Below are 20236 nucleotides of genomic sequence, written 5' to 3'. Positions count from 1 at the left end.
ATAATTGCATTTCTTGAGCAAAGAATAAAAAGTTTATATGAACCCAGCAGGAGCTGGATGTTCAGGAATTGGGTCCCTATCTCCAGGTTTGGGTGCATAAACAGTTATAATCTAAACCCAGCCCATATTGAAAATTGCTGGATATTTAAAATGAGCCATATCTCATGTGAAGTCACTTAAATTATTAACCCAAAATTAACCCCAATTATTTCTTGCCTACGGAGGGGCAAGAAATGTATTAAACAGTTGACATAGTCTAGGGTACTATGAATAGACCAGAGAGCGAAGTTCTGTTATGAGTCTTTTACGTGGGTCTGCTTCACAGGGAGTGGCTTATCGATGAGTACAAGATTTGTGTTTTAGGGCCTCGATTTTTATGTGTACCTCCCAATCTAATATTTTATGTCATTAAATAGGTGGCAGGGGCAAGAGAAAAAAAGCTCCTGCTTCTTATTTATTTTACTTGGCAAAATACAAACGAAATGCTAAAACTACATCTCATATAGATGTGATTGGGGAGGAAATTTGCAATCATTTTTGGACTCGTGATTCTTAGAACATAATCATGGTTCAGTATTTATTATTCAGGTGTGATTTTTTGGCTTCTATTAAGTGTCAGTCATTAGGCTAGGACACTAAGATGAATGGGATAGTTCCTGACCAATTACAACTGGTTTTGAGATGTTTTAAGTGTTGTAAAAACCACAAATTGATACATAAATATCCATGGACATTTTACCTTAAATAAGTTTAACTTACTATGAATCACACTAAAAAGTATTACATCAGAACTTAAAAATTAGTAACTTATTCTTTGTTTCTGGTGTGAATTAATTTTATTGTGATATTAGATAATTTGGTTAACTACTTTCTTCTAGTGTAGCACCCTAGCAATAGCCTGAGAAGTATAAAAGAAAACCCCAGTGTCTCAATGGATCACTATAAAGTGAATATGTCATACACTACTGAACTACTATAAATGTTTATAAGAGGAAAATTTGGGCCTGTTAAGGTACATGCAGCTCATCATTCTATAAAAGATCAGACCTGAAGAAAATCAGACTTCTTGTAGTGAATATGTTCTGTGCTCCTTTCATATATTATAAAATACATATAACAAAGAAAATAACAAAAAGTGAAATAAACTGATCTTTTAAAAAAATTTGACTTAGTAACCAAATACATTTTTAAGATTTGTCTCTTCTTCCTTTTATGGGTAGAAAGTTGATGGTGGCTTGGTATTAGAATCAAACGAAATACCACTGAAGTTATTTCAAGAATGGTTGAATTAAAAAAAAATCACCTGATACCATAGCCCTTGGGGTTCCTTTCCAGTCATTTTTCTAATGGAACACAATAGAAATTTATAGTGTTGGTGCTTATGTAATTCCTGTCTTCTCATCTTCCTTACCAGTTTTTATTTTTGAAGCCCTGAATAAAAGTAAGTCTTGTTTACATTTTCAGGTCTCACATGTCAGTGATTTCTAGGGAATTTCTTAGTACTTAGATGATTTCAGTAACTTGATCTTAATTTTCAGGATCATACTTCCTGAATGAATTAGATTTATATACTTATTCAGGTTATGCTAAGGCCATCATTTGGCTATATACAAAAATAGCTTTAAGGAGAGGAAATTACTTATTTGTGAAGGCATATAAACAATTTATTTCTTCTGCTTGGTGTGATGGTGATGCAAAATTGATCTGAGAGTATTTTACTTGTTTTAAGAATTGTGTTATGGTGTTTTATTAACATAGAAGAATCCCCAGGCAAGTCACTCTTAGCTAATAGCTTTGATGTGAAGAATAATGAACATAATTGCATTTATTCAGGTAGTTGCCCACGTAGTCATTTGTGGGCAGCAGCTCTACCTGTCTTAGTAAGAGGTGCAGTCGGCAGAATGATACTCAGTTAATAAAATCCCGATGGAGCTGTGTGTCCTTGGGTGGTTGATAATGAAAGCCATTGTTGTTTTGCTCACCAACTGTCAGACCTTCAATTATCCTGAATTTAGAAGTTGTTTACTATACTTTGAAAGTTTAAAAATGCGCTCTCCCTGAGAAGCAAAACCTGGGTTCTTGCCCTTTTTTTGTAGAAAAGTAGAATTTTAATGAAAGAAAAATCAATCTACCAATTCAATATTGAGTTTATTTTCAGTTTTGAAGGCTTAAGTGTTTTTAAAATGACAGTAATCAAAATCCCCATTACTAGGTCCCACAGTATTTGGGCAGAGTTTTGATTTAGAATGTCAGAGCTGCAAGGGGGAGATGGTGGCAGTGGTGTGGATTCCATGAGAGGGTTAGGTTTGAGAGTTTCGTCTCTTCATGCCTTTCTTCTTAGAGCTTTCAACAGCTGTCCAGAACAGGGGCGTCCAACTCACTTTCACAGGGGGCTGCATCAGCCTGTGGTTGCCTTCAAAGGGCCGAATGTAATTTTAGGACCATATAAATGTAACTACTCATTAACTAGGGGCAAGGAGCTCAGTGCTGCCACTGGGTAGAAACAAGGTGCCAGTCTGCATAAAACAAGGTGGAGGGTTGCATTCGGCCCGTGGGCCTTGTGTTTGCCACCTGTGCTCTAGAATATCTCTTGTGCTGGTCTTCCTGGATGTCCAAGTACCAAGAGTATGGGAGCTCAGTTTTCTTCTTGTTGGGGGTAAACAGGATGCTGGGGGCAGAGTTTAGGTAGGGAGCATCAAGTGAGCCTGCAAAGTGAGGTAGTGCTGCTCATGGGCTATGACAGAGTGGCCCTCCCTCTCCCTCCCTCCTTTTATCTTTTCTACTTTGTCCCTCTCTTTTCCCAGTCTCTTTTACTCCCTCCCTCCATCCCCCCTTCCTCCCTCCTTCCACTTCTGTGCCTATGCTATCTGCCAGGCACAGTGCTATTGTGGAACTTTCAGTCTAGAGAGGAACAGACACTGTAAGTGTTTACCAATGCAGAGGGTCTCTGATGCAGAGAGCAAGTGATGAAACACAGTTCTTGACACTGCCTCTCAGATTTCGGCCACTGCTAAAGATGATGAAGTGGAGGCTTAGAGAGATGAAGATGATTGCCCCAGTTACCGAGGCAGAAAAATGTTTTGACTATATCAGACAATTTGCCATGTTAGCCAGTGACATTTTAGAAGACTCACATTTTGCTTTAGTAAAAGAAACTTTCCCTTAAAAACATTCTAAAAATGTTATGCTTACCTTTTTTAGGTTAACTTACAATTCATGGATGCCAGAATGTGTTTATACAGCACTATAATTTTCAGTGCAGTTTAGTTTATGTATTTTATTATAATTACCATTATGTGAATCAGACAGGAGATTTTTTGGTGGTGTTGGTTTTATTCTGTTTTCACTTTTATTTTCCTTTATTTAAAATTTGTATTTTTCAATTATAGTTTACATTCAGCATTATTTTGTGCTAAACTAACACATTATTTTGTGTTAGTTTCAGGTGTGCATCATTATGATTGGACAGTCACCTACTTTACAAGTGGTCCCCCTGATATGTTAAGTCCTCTCCTGGTATCACATTTAGTCACTACATTATTGGCTGTATTTCCTATGCTCTATTTTATGTCCCTATAACTATTTTGTGACTACCAATTTGTCGTTCTTAGTCCATTTACCATTTTCACTCAGCCCTTCAATCCTCCCTCCCCTCTGGCAACTGTTTTCTGGGTATGTGAGCCTGTTTCTATTTTGTTTGCTTTGTCTGCTCTTCAGATTCCACATGTATGTGAGATTGTATGGTATTTGTCTTTTTCTGTCTGATTTATTTCACTTAGCATATGCTTTCTAGGTTCATCCATGCTCTTGTTAAGATTTCATTCCTTTTTTATGGCTGAGTAATATTCTGTTGCACTTATGTACCAACTCTTTTTTATCCACTCGTCTCTTGATGGGCACTCGGGCTGCTTCCATATCTTAGCTATTGTAGATAAGGTTGCAATGAACATTGTTTTTGCTTTTAAATATCCATTTTGTAGAAGAGAAAATAAGGGTCCAGGAGGTTAAGTGAGTGGCCCACAGGTGCATAGCTATGGCATCCAAGATAAGACCTGGAAATGCACCCCAGTCTGCTGCTGCTGCAAAGTGGCTTTCTTGTGACGGGAGCGACACACACCCACTGTACTTTAGACATTCTCATGCTCATGGGGCTCTCGCAAGGTTGTACAAACCGGTTAAACTGACAGGACTCCTGTCCTCTGGCAGGTTATAGTGTAAACAAGGTGAAGAGTTTCTGAAGTTTGTGCGTATACAGGATACCGTTTTTCTGGCCTTTACCTATTCAACTTGTGTCAGGTCCTGCAAACTTAAAAAAGAAACACAACTCAGTGACAGTGGAATTCCACCCCATTTTCCTTCTCACATGCTCTAATTTCCTCTTCTCTTTACTTATCCCTCTTGACAGTAATGAGGATATTAGCTGGTAAGTTGGAAAAAAAGGAATCTGGGAATCCCTTAGTCGTCTGCCCTTCTCGTGAGGAAGTTGAGGGGACTGATCGCCATGCTTCAGGTCCTCATTTGTGGGGCGCAGCCTGGAGGTGCTTCTTCCACCTGGCTCATCCTCATCCTCTCCTGGGATCTTTCCTTTGAGCTTATGTTTCAGAAGCTGGGGGTGGCAGGGCGGGGGCAGAGCATGGCTACAAATGAGTAGGGATGAGCTTTGAACTCATTTACTTCATGTGACCCCTCCTAGTGGCACCGTCCTTACTAAACTGAAAATTCCTGGGACTGGGGAGAAAAAGGACCCATTTCTGACCATCAGATGAAATCCTCTAGGTCATTTGTAACTACTCAGATACCAAGGACAACTAGATATCTTTTCAGGGATAATTGTGAAGTCTGTATCACAGTTGAGTTGCCCACTGATTTTATGGCATTTTCTTGAATAGTCGACTATTTTAGGGGCTCAAATGGACCATTGTCATTATTTATCACCAATTATGTAGTGTCTACAGATCTACGTTAGATTCAGTTCAAGAAGCATTTCCCTAATGACAAGAGCACCTCCTATATATGGAGTCCTTGGCATTTTAATTATAACCATTAAAATGCTAGGGCCATATTTAAAAGTTTGGTTTGCTGACTTTAAACGTAACATTTCCAAAAAAACAGAAATAAAAAATCTGTCAGAATTTTTTTTTAATGTAAAGTATCTTAAACTTGCAAGCCATGTACATCATTAGATTTAATAGGAGAGTAGATATGAAGATGTACTCAAAGTAAAAATTATTAAAGTGTTCTTAAAGGAACTAAAAAACTCAAACGAAATAGACAAAACAAAAACTCTCTCAACTGAAAGCAGTTACCATTTTGTAATAGTTACAGCCATATTTGCTTCCATGTCTTGTAGTTTCCTAACAAATTACTGTGAAATCAGGTTAGTAGAAACACGAATAAAAATGTACAACATAAATGAGCATACTTTTTTGCCCTCATAGTTTATGGCAGCATTTTCTTTGATAATCAACATGCCATTATAACATTGCCCTTAAGATCATATATTATGTAACCTTAAATGATAGGAAACAGAATACGCCCGGAGGACAGTTCTGGAGTACGTAATTGGGAGCACGCCGTTGAGAGGGTTTCTGAGGGTGTTGAGCCCAGTGATGAAGCACCTGGAAAGCTAGGTCCCCAGGAAAACGTGTTGCAGCATTCCAGCTCCCATCTGAAAAAAATACATGTAATTAATTAGGATGGGAACTATGCAGCAACTATATTTTTAGATCTGCAGTGGATACTACTTAGCCCAGAGGATGCAAAAACACTGCTAAATGTAAGTTATGAATAGCATCTGCTACAATGCAGCAAAGTCTGTTTCAAAGAGTATACTTTCCCCCTGTGTTTTTGATTATTGAAGATATTTTAGGGGGACCAATGCTAGAGGGAAATCTCTTTATGCAAATGTATTTCTGAACAGAAAGGAGGAAAAAATGAGAAGTTTGTGTTACCTGCCAAAATTAATCCTTTAATTCCAAACTCTTTTAGATAATGATTAAACTATGAAAACTACGAACAATAATAAAATACATACCAGATGAAGTGGTTTTTAACCTGTGACAGGAGCTTAGAACTAATCCCAAATAATATCTTGTTAACACTTTTCTTTCTCATTTGTTTTATTCCCCTGTGTAATGATTTCAGATGGTCCTCTGATGAAATAAATAACTAAATGCCACCATATTTTTTTCATATCCTGACCAATATTTTGACTGTTTTTTAGAAGAATTGGAATTTTCAAAATTAAATAAAAGTTTCTAAAATACCAACTTAAGAAAGTTTTATTTAATTTGTGGAATAATTTTGTTCTTTCTTTTCTCTCTTTTTTTTCAATAGGGTCTTTATTAATTTAGTCTAGTTACTTGGTGCTTATATTAAATAATCTAATAAAAGTTGGATTATAACATAACATTTCCCAAATGTGAAGCAGCATCTATTACATGCGACAAAATCTTTGTGCTGCAAAATGTAAAAAACCATGTCTAGAATTTCAAGGCACCAAATTGTACTGTATATGTTTTTTAAGTAGAACATTTCTGTAAGGGGGTAGTCAGCTCAAGAAAAGATTGACAGATAGCTGTATATCACGATAGTTTATTCAGAAAATGCTCTAACTTCATATTTCACATTTTAACACTAATAATTTCCTGATGATAATTTCCTTTGAGAGATACAGATGTGATTGAAGACTAAAAGTCAGTATTCTTCAAGAGCAAAAATTGACCTTATTTGTGTCTCGCTGACACCCAGATGGATGCAGATAGAGGGGCCAGGATGGGATGTTGTATTGCAGCTTCGCAGTGTGTGTGCTGATTTTTAGATAATTGATAAGACAGTATAGCCCCGATAGTTACTCTGAATTATTGAATTATTTATTTTTGTCTGGTGTTTTCTTTTGTATTTCTGTAAAGACAAGATTAAGTGTATTGTAGGTTTCCAGACAAGTAGGTTGTGAGGTTTCATTAATTTGTGTAAGTGATAATGGCATTTGAATAATGTAAAATGCCGGAAGAATGCTGCCTTATTTCCCATTTACTTTCACCCCATGTAAGACATTTGGAATATAGACAGTTCCCGCAGTCAAAGCAGAAGAAGAGTTACAGTCAGTTGTGTTGGGGTGCTCTGAAGGTATGCATTAAAAAGGAAGTATGTACACTTCAAAAATCACTTTTGTCTTGCCCTTTTCTTTCTTTTGTCATTGAAAAGTCTTTCCCTCCACAGGTTTAACAATAATAAGTACAGTTTATGCCTTTATGCTGCTACTGTTTGATGGTATACCTCAGTCGGCCATAGGTTAGAGACAGGCTGAGTTATTATATACTGCTGGGTAGTGATTTCCCATGAACTAATTTATGGATAAATAATTCTATGTTATTATTATGTAGGACAGACAGTTCTTAATTTCTTTAAGAAAGCATAGCTGAACAACAAAAAAATTACATGCCAGAGCGTAGGGACACGGCCACTCTGAGGAGGATAAACAGATGCAGTCGCTGTCAGGAGTCCTTCTGTTTTTACAAGGGGCCTCATCGCAGTTGGTGTCTTGTGGAAATAATACTACAAACCAGAAGCCCCAAGGCTTAGTTACTCTGGGGCTGTTTTTTTTTTATTGATACTTTTTTGCTGAGATCTTTTCCAGGAGGTTATGAGATATAGAAACCCTAGACTTTGGATATTAAAGCTAATGTCTCATTCCCCTCTCTGCCCAGCCTGAGTTTTCACTTTGCTTTGAAAATTAATGTTAAAATGTACCTGTGATAAAAGAAAATTATTCACTGAATTGCATTAAAAGAATACTGCTGATATCTTGGTGGGTTCGTATATCTGTCTCACAGATTGGTTGGCGGATTTTATTCTGTAATATACCCATCTATCTATATGCCACTGCAAACTGTGGGGATTACTTTTGTGAATTTTACAAGGTATCTGTTGCAGGTCTTCATGAAGTGAATGTCTCTCATATTTGAAGTACAGGGGATAGAAGCTGTCATTTGGTTTATTTCAAGAGTGGTTCAGCCACGTATTTAGCAATAACAAGCTTCTCTACTGGGTCGTGAGCTCCATAATTACAGGGATGGTATGCATTGGGTTACCTCTGAATCTTTGTGATTTATACCAAAGACACAAAGAAAAATTTGTTGAATGAATAAAAATGATTACTGCTTAATATGAACCCTTCTGATGTTCCATTGATTGTATTGTGTGATGACCACATTTTATTTTTTTCTCAGAAGTGATCAACTTTTTAAAAAGTTAAATCGAATATTGATGGACTGTAATGTGTATTATTACCACTCTTGTTTTTTACAGAGGTAGAGGTAAATAATACTATTGATATGAATTATGCATTTACTGAGAAAAGTAAATTTGATTTCTCTGAGACAGGTTACAAACGTATAACACTAGCAGAAACATATGAACACGAAATCTACTGATACTTCTTTTTGTGAAATGTCAACACTTTGACAGAATACTGCACTGAGAGAGTAAAAACTGGTTTCCATTATTGCATCTTTTTAATTTTAGACAAAGATTGCTTTCATTCCCAACCTAATTTTATGTCACTAATGGGAAATTTACCTACAATTGCATTTTGTTATTTGGTCTAATGGCACTACACAAAGAGTGGATTGGTTGGTTCTCTGTGTTTTAGTGAACAGATTTGTCTGGATATGGACAATTTTATTTGTATTGTACTCAATTCAATCATGTTAACATTTGTATGAATTTCAACCCCCAAATAAAGGCCCATAATTTGTGACTCAAAGACCTTGAAACTGCATCTGTAATAGTCTTCAACACCAGGCATTTTCTAAATGTTTGCAGATGATAAATTCCTTGGAAGTAGGAAAGATCATTTTGGAAATAATGTTTATTTCTGAAATGGCACTGTTGTGGGAAACAATTTTTTTCCAGAGAACTTCCAAGTATAGGTGGCTTTTCTGGGCCTGTCACCTCTTTGCTCATTGGTCTCCTTTGTCCCTTTGCAAAACATTAAATGGCAGCACTGATAAGTGACTGTGGGCGAGCCATGGCCCAGCCTTCCAAGGGTCCATTGTGTGTTTGGGCATCGGCACGTGAATGGGGCTGGACAGAAAAGTGATTATTGGTCCCCCAGTCAGAAAACTTGTCAGATGAAGCCCAGGGTCTAGTCCTCACTATACCCTGCTAGTGTCCTTGAGAAGGGACTCTTCTCTGATCTTCAGCTCACTTCCAGGTAGAATGCCGACCCATTGCTGTTCTCATGGCAAAGAATTAATGGATTAAAAAAACACTTTGCAAAATGTAAAGTAACATAAAGGATGTTGTTAAAAAGTAAGTTCCTTATAAGACACAAACCAACCAAAAAATATATTGTACAGCTGTGTAGAGAATAGATTGTCTTTGGTTGGGTCGATCAAGGTTAGAATTATTCTTGAGGCAGAATTAGAAGAATGCATATGATTTCTAGAAGTCAATATTGGGGAATTGATATTTGAGACAGAGTGAAATGTGATATTTATTCAGAGGAGAAATGGGAATTGATATCGACTGAGCATTTACTATGTGCCTGGCTGGGTTTGGGTGGGGGTGCGTGTATGTGTGCATGTATGTGAGTGCAGTACTATCTAATTTAATCATAACTCATTTTTCCCATTTTCCAGATTAAGGTTACAAAACCTACTAATAGAGTGTGAGCACTGGAAGTAATATGTGTGTTTACAGTTAGGCCATTTTTATTGCGAGTTTCCCAGTGCCGTGAGTCAGGTGTCTGCAGTGGGCACGGAGCCTGCTGTTCTTTCTTCTCCGTCCTCCTTCGTTGCACTGGAGCGTCCGGCAGGGTTGGTGTCTCTCTTTAGGGGGAGCAAGGAAGGGGCCTTGATGGTTGTAATTAGACACACCTATCTATGTAACTGCAGCTCTTTTTTCTTCCCTCAGATATGCTTCCCTCTTAATTCACTTACATTCCAGTACAGGCTCATTTCCTTATACTGCATCTACATTCAAAAGCTTTCAAGGGTCTGTTTCCATCTGACATTTACTGAGCACTCAAATTGTGTGCCAAACCCTGTGTTAAAATTCTAATTCTCTTTTACAGCCTCAGGATAACCCTAAAGGGTAGATATTGCTATTATTCCCATTTTACAAATGTGGGAAACTGAGACTCGTTGAAACTGAACAACCTGTTCAGAGTCTCACAGCTGAAAGGAGATGAGATGGGACCTAAACTCACCTCTGACTCCGGGCTGTGCTCCTGACCTCTGACCCATACTGTGTGCTACTGAGTCGGGCATTCAAGGCCTTCCAGACATGGAGCCCCCTCTTTTCCAGTCTGTTCCTCTAATATGCCTCACACATGAACCAGCATCACTGAGAAGAGCAAGAGTGTGGTAATGGGAGGGAATCTGGGCTCTGATCCTTCAAGTAGACCCAAACCTTCTGAAAGTCCATTTCCTCATGGAAGAAGTGTTGAAACTAGATATCAAGGGGAAGTCTGATGGAGAAATTGGAGGTGCACGTTCGGTGCATTTGGGGGTGCAAGACATGAGAGACTAAGGGGAAAGAGATTGTGGCAGTGTTATTGTTAAAGTAGGGGAGCTCTAAATCACTGGTAAAAGGACAGGAGGCCCCACAAAGTACGGATGGAAGAAATGAAAGGGGTTGGGGACTGGAAGGAGAGATATAACTGATGTATAGTGGCCCTCTGCGATTTATTAACGATGAGGGCCTTTTACAGGCATATGACTGAATTAAAGATTGAAATATAATTAAGTCATAAAAAATCATTCAATATGCTTTGAAATAAATGGACTATATATCCCTTTTAGGAAGTATGAAAACATCTAAATAATGACTGTAAACTGTTGTCGATGTGACATCCAGGTTCTGTACTAAAAAAGGTTTTACAGTTGATTTGCACTTTACTCCCATGTGGTCAGTATTTTTATTGTTCCATTTTACAGATGAGAGGGTTGAGGTGTGGAGAAATTAAGTGACTTGCTAAGTCTACATAGTAAGTGGGAGAGCCAGGATGTGAATAGAGGCAGTGTGACTTGGAAGCTTGTATTCTTACTTGCTATGGTACACTGCTTTCCAATTGGATATCCTCAGTTAACTCTTGACCCCTAGCCCATGTCATATTTTTGTCTATTTTGTATCAGAGAAGGAGGAGTGTATCTAAGGAGTGTATTTTCAGAGGGTTAATGCATCACTTCAAGGCCCTGTTTGGAGAATTTCTTATTACAGAGAGTTATTTCCAGCCTCTGCCTTGGCTGGAGGAGAGCAGCCTTCTAGACATAGCGGTCCTGGCAGATCTTGCACCTGTAGGCCCTGGCACATAGTTGAGCAAAGAACATGACTTCTATGATTGTGCAGATTAATCAATAGGATGCAAAAAAGAAAAAGCAGGTGCCATTTCTCATTGCCTGAAAATAGCATCCGTCAGCAGCTCTCTTCCAAGAGGTAGAAACCAACTTGTAGCAGCTGCTTTTGGTAGAGGTATTAAGTGTTGTGAAGACACCTGTGTGTGTCTAATTCCAGCCCAAACAAGTCTCCTTCTGGCTCATCAATGTGGGGAGAGATTTACCTAAATGGAAGTTACTATTTCTAGTAGAGTGATTTGTCTATCATTTCCTATAAAGAGATTCTCCCCCTTCACCTTTTTTTTGAGGGTACAGTTCACATGCAATAAAATGTATGCACGTGGTTTGGTTTTATGAAATTCGACAATTTTTATACCATTGCAGCCACCAACCCAAATAAGAAAATTCCCTTTTGTCCATTCCTAGTCAGTCGTCCCCACCTTCGGTCCAGAGGCAGTACCTTTCTGAGTTCTAGCTCCATGGACTAGTCTTGGCCTGTTTTTGCATTTTATATAAGTGAAATCATACAGCAGTATTCTGCTGTTTCTGGCTGCACTGTGGTATATCCTCACAGTGGAACACTACTCAGCTGTAAAAAGGAGTGAATAATGGCACACACGACCTCAGGGGTGGGTCTGCTCCAGGGTTGTGCATCGGAGTTTGCAGGATTTAGTTGCTTCATATTGTCTTTGTATTCTCAGTAACCAGAATGACCCATGAAATCGGCTTCTTCGACTTGGCCTTACTAGTGTATGATTGACAGTTTTATTCTTATTCCCTTCTAATCTCTGATAATGAAATATCATGTCTTTAGAACGTGATATTCAATTTATACCCAACTTATGGGCTATCATGATAATGATTTTTAAAGGAATTTAAAATTATGGAATGATTTTTTAACAAGGATATATGTTAGACATGTTACATGGTATCTTTTTAGTAGTTTTAAGTATCAGAAGAAGTAAAGGAAGCAATAAGCAGACACCCCCCCCCGCCCCTGGGTGGCTGTCCAGTGTGCCGGGCTGTTCATTTCATGACGACTACATGCTGCGTGCTGCGCACTTTTCATTGTCATGAGAGTGAATGTTAGGAAAACTATCCCCACAAGAAAACAGCTTTTCTTGGCAAGTGAAATATGACTTCGGGAGCCAGAACTGGAGACATACGGTACTATGAATGAGAGCTGTGTTACTTTATTGGATCCGAGTCCAGGCACTATTTATACTGCAGCATATTCAGCACCAGATTGTTAAATCTTAATACTGAAACAGTGCATCATTTTAATATTTTTGTTCTGTTTATTCCCTGTTTTCAAGCATTATGTCAGGCATTGCGCATTCATTTATTTCATCTTGGACAGGACATGGCCTGACCAGAGAGTTCATTTTCTATTATTGGAATTTCACCCCAAAGCTGTAAAGTATCATTTTGTGAAGCTTTTAAAAGTTCACTTGGATATATAACTGTCTTTTCTTTTTGATGATAAAAAATATTTTTTGAAAGAACAGTGCAGTTCAGTTGTACTTACCTGTGTTATCAAAATAAAAATAAAAATGCTGTTCTTATTTTTTTCTGTCACTAACACATCTGGGTGTGTGTCTGTGTGTGACAATTTCTGACATCCTGCTGGGGACCATTTGATTTTTTCATAGCCTACAAATAAAACTTTTGTTACTCTGTTGTTTGTGAAATACATTTCTCTTTTGCTTCATCAACGTCACGTATGCCCAGATCAGATGGGTCTACCTTAAGCTAGATCAGCATTTCCACAACATGTTGCAGAAGCTGTCTCAGGCGTCTTCCGGAGACAAGGGTATTCCTGAGATCGCTGCTCATTGTAGGTGTCTTCTGGAGACAAGGGTATTCCTGAGATCGCTGCTCATTGTAGCCTACGTTTGACCAGGATTTTTATTCTTTCTCCATTGTCATGTGTTTACCATATGCCACAGGAACTCCACAGGAAGGGTACCATTGTCACTCTAAAAAGAGCTTAGGGATTAAAAAAAGGACGTCAAAGGCATCTTTGTTATTTCTGATCTGTGGTCAATCCTGGTGCCATCGGAAAACAGCCTCTCTGTCTGGTGAAATGCAGACCTGGGGGTGAACTCTCAACTGCTTCCTCAGCTCCCAAGGCTGTTCACACTGGGAACACACCACCAGCGAGTGCGACTGTGTGTGCAGAGCCCACTCAGGAATTGTCTTGTACAATTCAAAACCCAATCTTATATTTACTTAAGGCTTGCTTTTTTTTTTTTTGTCTATGAAATCAGCAATCTGGTATATTTAGCATCAGTCTTAAGTTAGAGTGTGAAGCAAGACTTTGGGGGAAGGAAGTATCCTTATGCTTTTCTAAGTAATTTAAGAAACAGCAAAACATAAAATAACTGATTGTCCGCGACTGAACCCCATCCCGTTCTTTCTTCTCATCTGTATAGTTGTATCTTCCTGTATAGTTGACTCATTCGGTTGTCAGCCAGAAAGAAATAGGGTATTGCACTAGGTTGTAAAATTTCTCTGAGTGGGCCTTGAATGTTGACTATTGAGCGACCTTCTTAACATTGAACAAACAATGGGAAGGTTTAATAAATAGCAGATATGTGTTTATTATGTTTTTCTTCCCTCTGCAGGAATAATCAAGCTGGGGAGGTGGAACCCTCTCCCCCTCAGTTATGTGACAGATGCACCCGATGCGACAGTGGCCGACATGCTGCAAGATGTCTATCATGTTGTGACGTTGAAAATCCAATTACAGAGGTGGGTGTCTCTGAACATCTGCCCTTCCTTACTCTCAGAGCGGCTCCGTCGATCATAGAGTCACTGCAGAGATCAGCGCGTCTTGTCTTTGTGAATTTCTAGATACTGGGTGAAATGAAAAGAAGGAGAGAGAGGGGGGAAGGAGGGGCACTTCACCAGGCATCTTTATAGTCCACATTCCAACTGTTTTATGTTTTGTTTTCAGAAGCAGTGAAGTGGTAACCTAGGGGAAGCTTGATAAATCATTAAAAATCTGCAGCCCATAAAGGGGAACTTTCCACAGTCCCTACTTTAATGGGCCCTCTGGTTAAATGCTTAGCACATAGTATTTGAAGAATAAACACCTCTGCTGTTTTAGGTTTGTGTCGTAAGGGATAAGTGTTCTGCCCATGTAGCAGATTTACTAAGAAGGTGCTGGCACAGGACATCTTGTCCTCTCTCTCTGATGGCCTGCAGAGTTTCTGGGCATTGTTTCTGCCCTTTTTCTCCCTCCAGATACAGCATCCAGAACAAATTATGCTTCTTTTAAAGAATCTAGAGGTTCTCTGCAGAGTCTTGTATTGTAAAATGTCTGCAGGTCACATGATATAAACATTGTCCTTTAGTGTAAAGGTTTTGAATTTGCCTCTTTTGGAGGATTTGTACTTTAATAGGAACACAAAATTTTCACACTTATCTAGGAATGCTTTGGTGTCTTCTCTTAAAAGTTATTTTCTGGGTAGGAAAGTAACTTCTCTGAATTTTTCTGTGAGAGTGAAGTTTGGGCCTTTAAACTTTAAATCTCATGAAACATTTCTTTACATTTAATCTTAGGAATGTCCAATAATAAACTTGTATTCTGGAAGTTTATAATCGCACTCCCATGCCATTTCTCTCAGCAGGTCAGAGAAGTCTTATTTTAAAAAAATTAGTGTTGCTTCATATCCAGAGTGACTGTTTTTCTCAGACTAGTGTGATAACCCACTTAAAGTGACTGGTGAGCTCCATCAAGGTCCTAGGGAAGCAGTTTTTTGTGCCCCTTCCCTCCTTTGGGGCGCACATCAGCTCCTGTTCTTTAGCAGTTCTTCTAATGCCGACCTAGTTCCCAGGACCGCTGCACCCATACCCTTCTGCAGGCAGGGCCTTAGTGAAGGTCTGCATGTTGTTCACTCTCGTTCTGTTTTCCAGTTGTTCGAAGTTGGAAGACTTGCCTGCGGAGCAGTGGAACCATGCCACAGTCCGCAATGCCTTAAAGGAACTGCTCAAAGAGATGAACCAGAGCACATTAGCCAAAGAATGCCCTCTCTCCCAGGTCAGTATCTCTGGGAGGGGTTCTGGGAAATGCAGAAAGCCACTGGTGGGCTATGTAGTAGGAGGGGCATGCCTGCTTAGACAGCTGTATTTTATTTATAGAGTCACACTACATTTTAGGTGGAAAAATATGGAGATTATGGTGCTTTTTATTGTAACACAGGAAGGTATCAGTTACTGAAAGCTTTGATGTAATGGGAGTGTATTAAAACATTTTACACTCTTTAACCTTTTACTTACATTATAGGAGGTGGGTATCAATGTCTCCATTTTATAGGTCAAGAAATCTAGGGAGAAGCACTTTACCTGCCTAAGCTTACTCAGCTGGTTAAGTGACAGTCGTAGACCTCAAACCAGGCCTCACAAGCCCAAGCTCAGGCTCCAGATCATTGCATCACTTGGTCAGTGGAATGAGTCAACCACGCCAAACCCATTTTTACTTATTTATATGTATTTATTGAGCCTTCTCCGGGTCTAGCAGAGAGAGAGAGAGATGATCTTCGCATCATACACCTTTGTAGAGTTTTCCAAGGGAGTTCACCGGGTGAAAATGCATTGGGAGAAAAAGCGATACTCCATTTTCAGTGAACTCATCACAGACAGGTTACGTGCTTGGTCTTGTGCTCACAGCTTTCACTGGGCCATTTCAGTAGGCATAGGTGCTAAGGCTCGTTGCTAGCATTTTGATTTACTCTAATGTGATTGCTCATGCACTTATAAAAAGTAGTCTCAATCATTTTGGTCATATCCAGGAACTGGATAAAGAACAATTTAAGAAAAAAAACTTCAATTATTTGTCCTGAATTTCACAATTAGTCACAATTAGTGTCTCTTGGATTTACATGGAAGTCAAAATGGGAAGTGGGCAAGCTCCTAACTTATCATCACCAATTCAGAATTTTATCCAAGGCTTTGAAGGCCTATAGAAATTGGGTCCAAAATGATCAATCATGATGATCAGATTTGATTTTAACTATGAAATGTGACTAGAGAGAGGGCATGAGAGGAAAGAACCCAGTCAGATGCTGAGAGCCCTGCACTCTAAGGTCAGTAATTCTGTGTCAGAGGGTTGGTCCTGGCCAAGACCTCTGCTCTCAGAGCTTCATTAAACTCATCTGTAATCTAGACATGGTGTGTCGACATATTTTACATAATTGACAGGTTTGCCTTTAGGTTCAGATGAGATCATCTTTACATGTACCGTAAAAAAAACTTTCCCCGTTTTCTTTCCTCATTGCTTGTCCACCTAGTTGCCCAACCTAAAAAGTTTCTTCTCTGTCAATCTCGTGTTTGACCCTATGGATTCACTGTCTCCACATCCAAAATCTTCCTCCTTTATGCCATTGCCTTATTTAGATTTCATCACCTCCCATCTGAAATATTTTAAGTTGTCATATGTCATGACTTTTCTCCTGCCACCCGCTTCTCCAGCACTAGTAGATGCCGTTTCCTCACTCGTAACCCTCTGGTCACTCCCCCTACCAGTCTGTAGGAAGTTTGGGCCCTATAGCAGAGTGTCTGTAGGAAGTTTGGGCCCTATAGCAGAGTGTCTAGGAACCACCAAGATGACACTGTCCAGCCCGCTTTCCCACCGGAGCCATCTTCCTCCCTGCACCCACTGTGCTCCAGACACGTGGAATTCATTACTGGGAACATTTTCCATTGTTCAGACTTCACCAAAATATTCCGGAGGTGGGAAAAACTTAACTACGCTTACCTAAACTTGTAATACCCTCAGTATTATAAGTTTAACAGAGCAGCTTCTTGTGTTATTTTAAAAATTCATGCAAAGTTTATATTCTACTCAATATACCTGTGTTCTTGATATTTTAAAAAATGATGTAAATACCACTTTTCCCATTAAATTATTAACCTCCTTCTGAGCTTGTGAAACTGGCCCTTTAGGGAGATACACTGTGTCAGTGTCTGGCTTGGGTAGGCCTGGCACACACTGCTGATGACCCTGGAGCCCTTCCGGTTGGCACTTGCTGGCTTTTGCATGTGGTTTCTCCAGCACACAAATTCTCTTCTACTGGATGAAATTGTCTTTCAAATTCTAGCTGGAAGGTCACTGCTGGTGAAGTGCGCTGACCTCCCGGTTGAAGTAGCTGCTGCTTCTACTCTTCGTGGCCTTGTGCACACACCTCTGTCGCAGCACTTACCACAGCCTGTTGTCAGTTCCCATTACTCGATGGATTGCCTGCAATAGCAGAAGCCAGCTCTTGTTTATCTTTATGTTCTCAACCTTCAACACCAGGTGTATCTTGCCTTAATGCAGGAGTTCTCAACCTTGGCCCTGTTGACCTCCTGGGCTGGGTAAGCCTTTGTGTTGAGGGGCTGTTCTGTGTATTGTAGATGTCTAGCAGCCTCCCTAGCTTCTCCCCAGTAGTGTGACGCCAGTAGCGTGCCACCATCCCCCTCCCTCCTGTTGTGACAACCAAAATGTCTCTAGATATTGCCAGATGTCCTATGAGGGGAACAAAATTAGTCTCAGTTGAGAGCCATGAGTCTAATGTATTCAAAATGTTAAATACAAAAATGCTATAGAAAGTATTATAAAATGTGAGTTTTAATAATTTTAGTGTTCTTGGAAGCTCTAAAATGTTTTGAACTAGATACAGTGATTATAATAATTTGTAGGTGATGGCCAGCTCATTTTTAGTCAAACATGGGCTTAGTTCTGTTGTTTTGGTTTGGGGGAAATTTGATTTGGGTTTCTCATATGCTGTGTGATTATAGAACATCTGTCTCGTTGGGGTAGTCTTCAGCCAACATGGGCATGTAATGTGGACCCCATTATTAATCCTGGTTATTATCCTCAAACCTTCCAGATTATTCTTCTAAATTGCATAGCTCAATTGCATTTCAGTGTGGAAAAAAGCTCGCTTAGTTCGTTGGTGGTTATAATAGAAGAGGTACATACAGTTTTTGAAATTTAACCTACATAGTGTGAAAAAGAATGCATTTTTGTTCTAAGAAGATGAAACAGTAATTCAACAGCGCATTCCACCCGCATTACTTGAGTCCCAGTTAAGAGTCACGCACTTTACAGTGGGCTGAAGATACAGTGGTAAAGATGGGAGAGTAAGTGTTCAACGTAGGAAGAAGAGAGTGAAGCACCCAATGCTGCTTATCTCAGAGGAGAAAGGTAGGTTGTTGGGCTATTTAAAATAGATTCAACTCATGAGTAAAAGTTATCTGTTTTTAAATAGTTCTTCCTTATTGCCCCCAAACCAAACCATATTAGATAATTTACTCACTCCAATTTGGCAGTTGTGTAAATGAATGATTCAGTGGCTTGTATTTACTTTCTTGAGCATCCCAGTGGTCTGCAGTTCAAAGAGCACCACAGACAGCAAAAGAGGAAAAGCCCGTAGAAGGGCAATGATTACAGCCTGAGGTGTGTGTATTTAAAGGAAGCGAAGCTGTGATTTAGCTATTCTCTGTCTGGCCAGAGGCTTGGAAAGTATAGGTTGTGCTTTTGTGTCTGTGTATTTATTTTTGATTTCACCCTTCAAATGTGTTTGAGTACTGACAGCCTCTTCCTTTTCACCTGATGTCCCCCTGAGTCACCACTTGCAGCTTCTTTCTTCAGCCACAAGGTCAGCCCCATGTAACCTTATTTATCATTGCTTAGGCACAGGTCTCCCTTATTAAATGGTCTTATCTCACTGTTCCAATTTGAAAACGTTATGAACACATCTTTCTGTGGCTTATTTATACTTCATCGAGGAAGAGTTCAGTGCTATAACCCTAGTCGTCAGGGTGTTGATCCATTAAAATAAGTAGAGCTAACAGTACCTGTCTTGTCGACCTCATAGGTTATTATGATGATCAAATGGAATGACTAAAAAGACCATCTTGTTAACTGAAAATTGCAAAGAACAAATAATTTGTAAATGAATGCACCTTCCAATGTCCTTCTGCCCCCCCCCAATGTGTTCTCTGTGACTCTAGATATGCTTTAAACATTTTTTGTGGTAAAATATACATAGCATGAAGTTTATCTTTTAAATCATTTTTAAGTTTACAATTTACTGTCATTCATTACATTCACAGTGTGTGAATCGGTTTCCACACTTTTCATCATCACAAACAGAAAGTATATAACCATTAAGTTACAATTCCCCACCCCGCTGTCCTCCACAGCCACATGTAACCTCTATTCTGTTTTCTGTCTCTGTGAATTTACTTATTCTGGTACCTCATAAAAGCAAAATAATAGAATGTTTGCCCTTTTGTGTTGGCTTAGTTTACTTAGCATGCAGGTATGTTTTCAAAGCTCTGTCCCGTGCACTGAGTTGAGGTTTTACTGTCAAATACTGTATATCGCTGTGTATAATGTGCATCCATGGTTTTGGCCTAAACATTCAGGAAAAAATTTTTTTGTTTCATTTTTTTCAATTATTTATTTATTTATATACTTTTTTTTATAAAGGAATTTTAGCACTTATTTTTAACATATGGATATTATTATTGCTTTCTATACTTATACTTTTAACTTATAAGCATAAATAAAAGAATTAAACACATTTATACAGGTACGGAATTAATACTACTCATGTATAATTTACATCCTTATTTTTCCCTTAAAAGATTGGGCAAAAAAGTGTGCATTATACATGGCAAAATATGGTATTTGAGGAATAAAATGAGTGAGTTACTGAACTGTGAAAAAGTTACTAGATTTCTAGTACGATAGTGAAATAACAGGTATAGTCTTTTTTTTTTAAAGAACTAGGCTGTAAGATAATTATTTCTGTCATTCCAAGCAGGCCTTGTTCATTTGGGGATCATTAAAGGGCTAACTTAAATGCACAATATGCCAAAATGATTGGGCAGTGAAATCA

General features: G+C 38.9%; 1 protein-coding gene across 1 annotated transcript in view; it reads left to right on the top strand.

The window, feature by feature from the left end:
- SATB2 (SATB homeobox 2) overlaps nucleotides 1-20236 on the top strand; it is a 175445-nt gene that overhangs the window by 56225 nt on the left and 98984 nt on the right. The window contains exons 4-5 of the mRNA XM_037167591.2: nucleotides 13970-14096; nucleotides 15264-15387. Of these exons, the coding sequence (XP_037023486.1) occupies nucleotides 13970-14096; nucleotides 15264-15387 (251 nt within the window). The remainder of the gene's footprint in view (nucleotides 1-13969; nucleotides 14097-15263; nucleotides 15388-20236) is intronic.

This window comes from Artibeus jamaicensis, unplaced genomic scaffold (assembly GCF_021234435.1).
Source record: "Artibeus jamaicensis isolate MK-2021 breed Jamaican fruit bat unplaced genomic scaffold, CSHL_Jam_final contig_391, whole genome shotgun sequence".
NCBI classification, from domain to species: Eukaryota; Metazoa; Chordata; class Mammalia; order Chiroptera; family Phyllostomidae; genus Artibeus; species Artibeus jamaicensis.
This window is presented reverse-complemented; position numbering and strand designations above follow the sequence as displayed.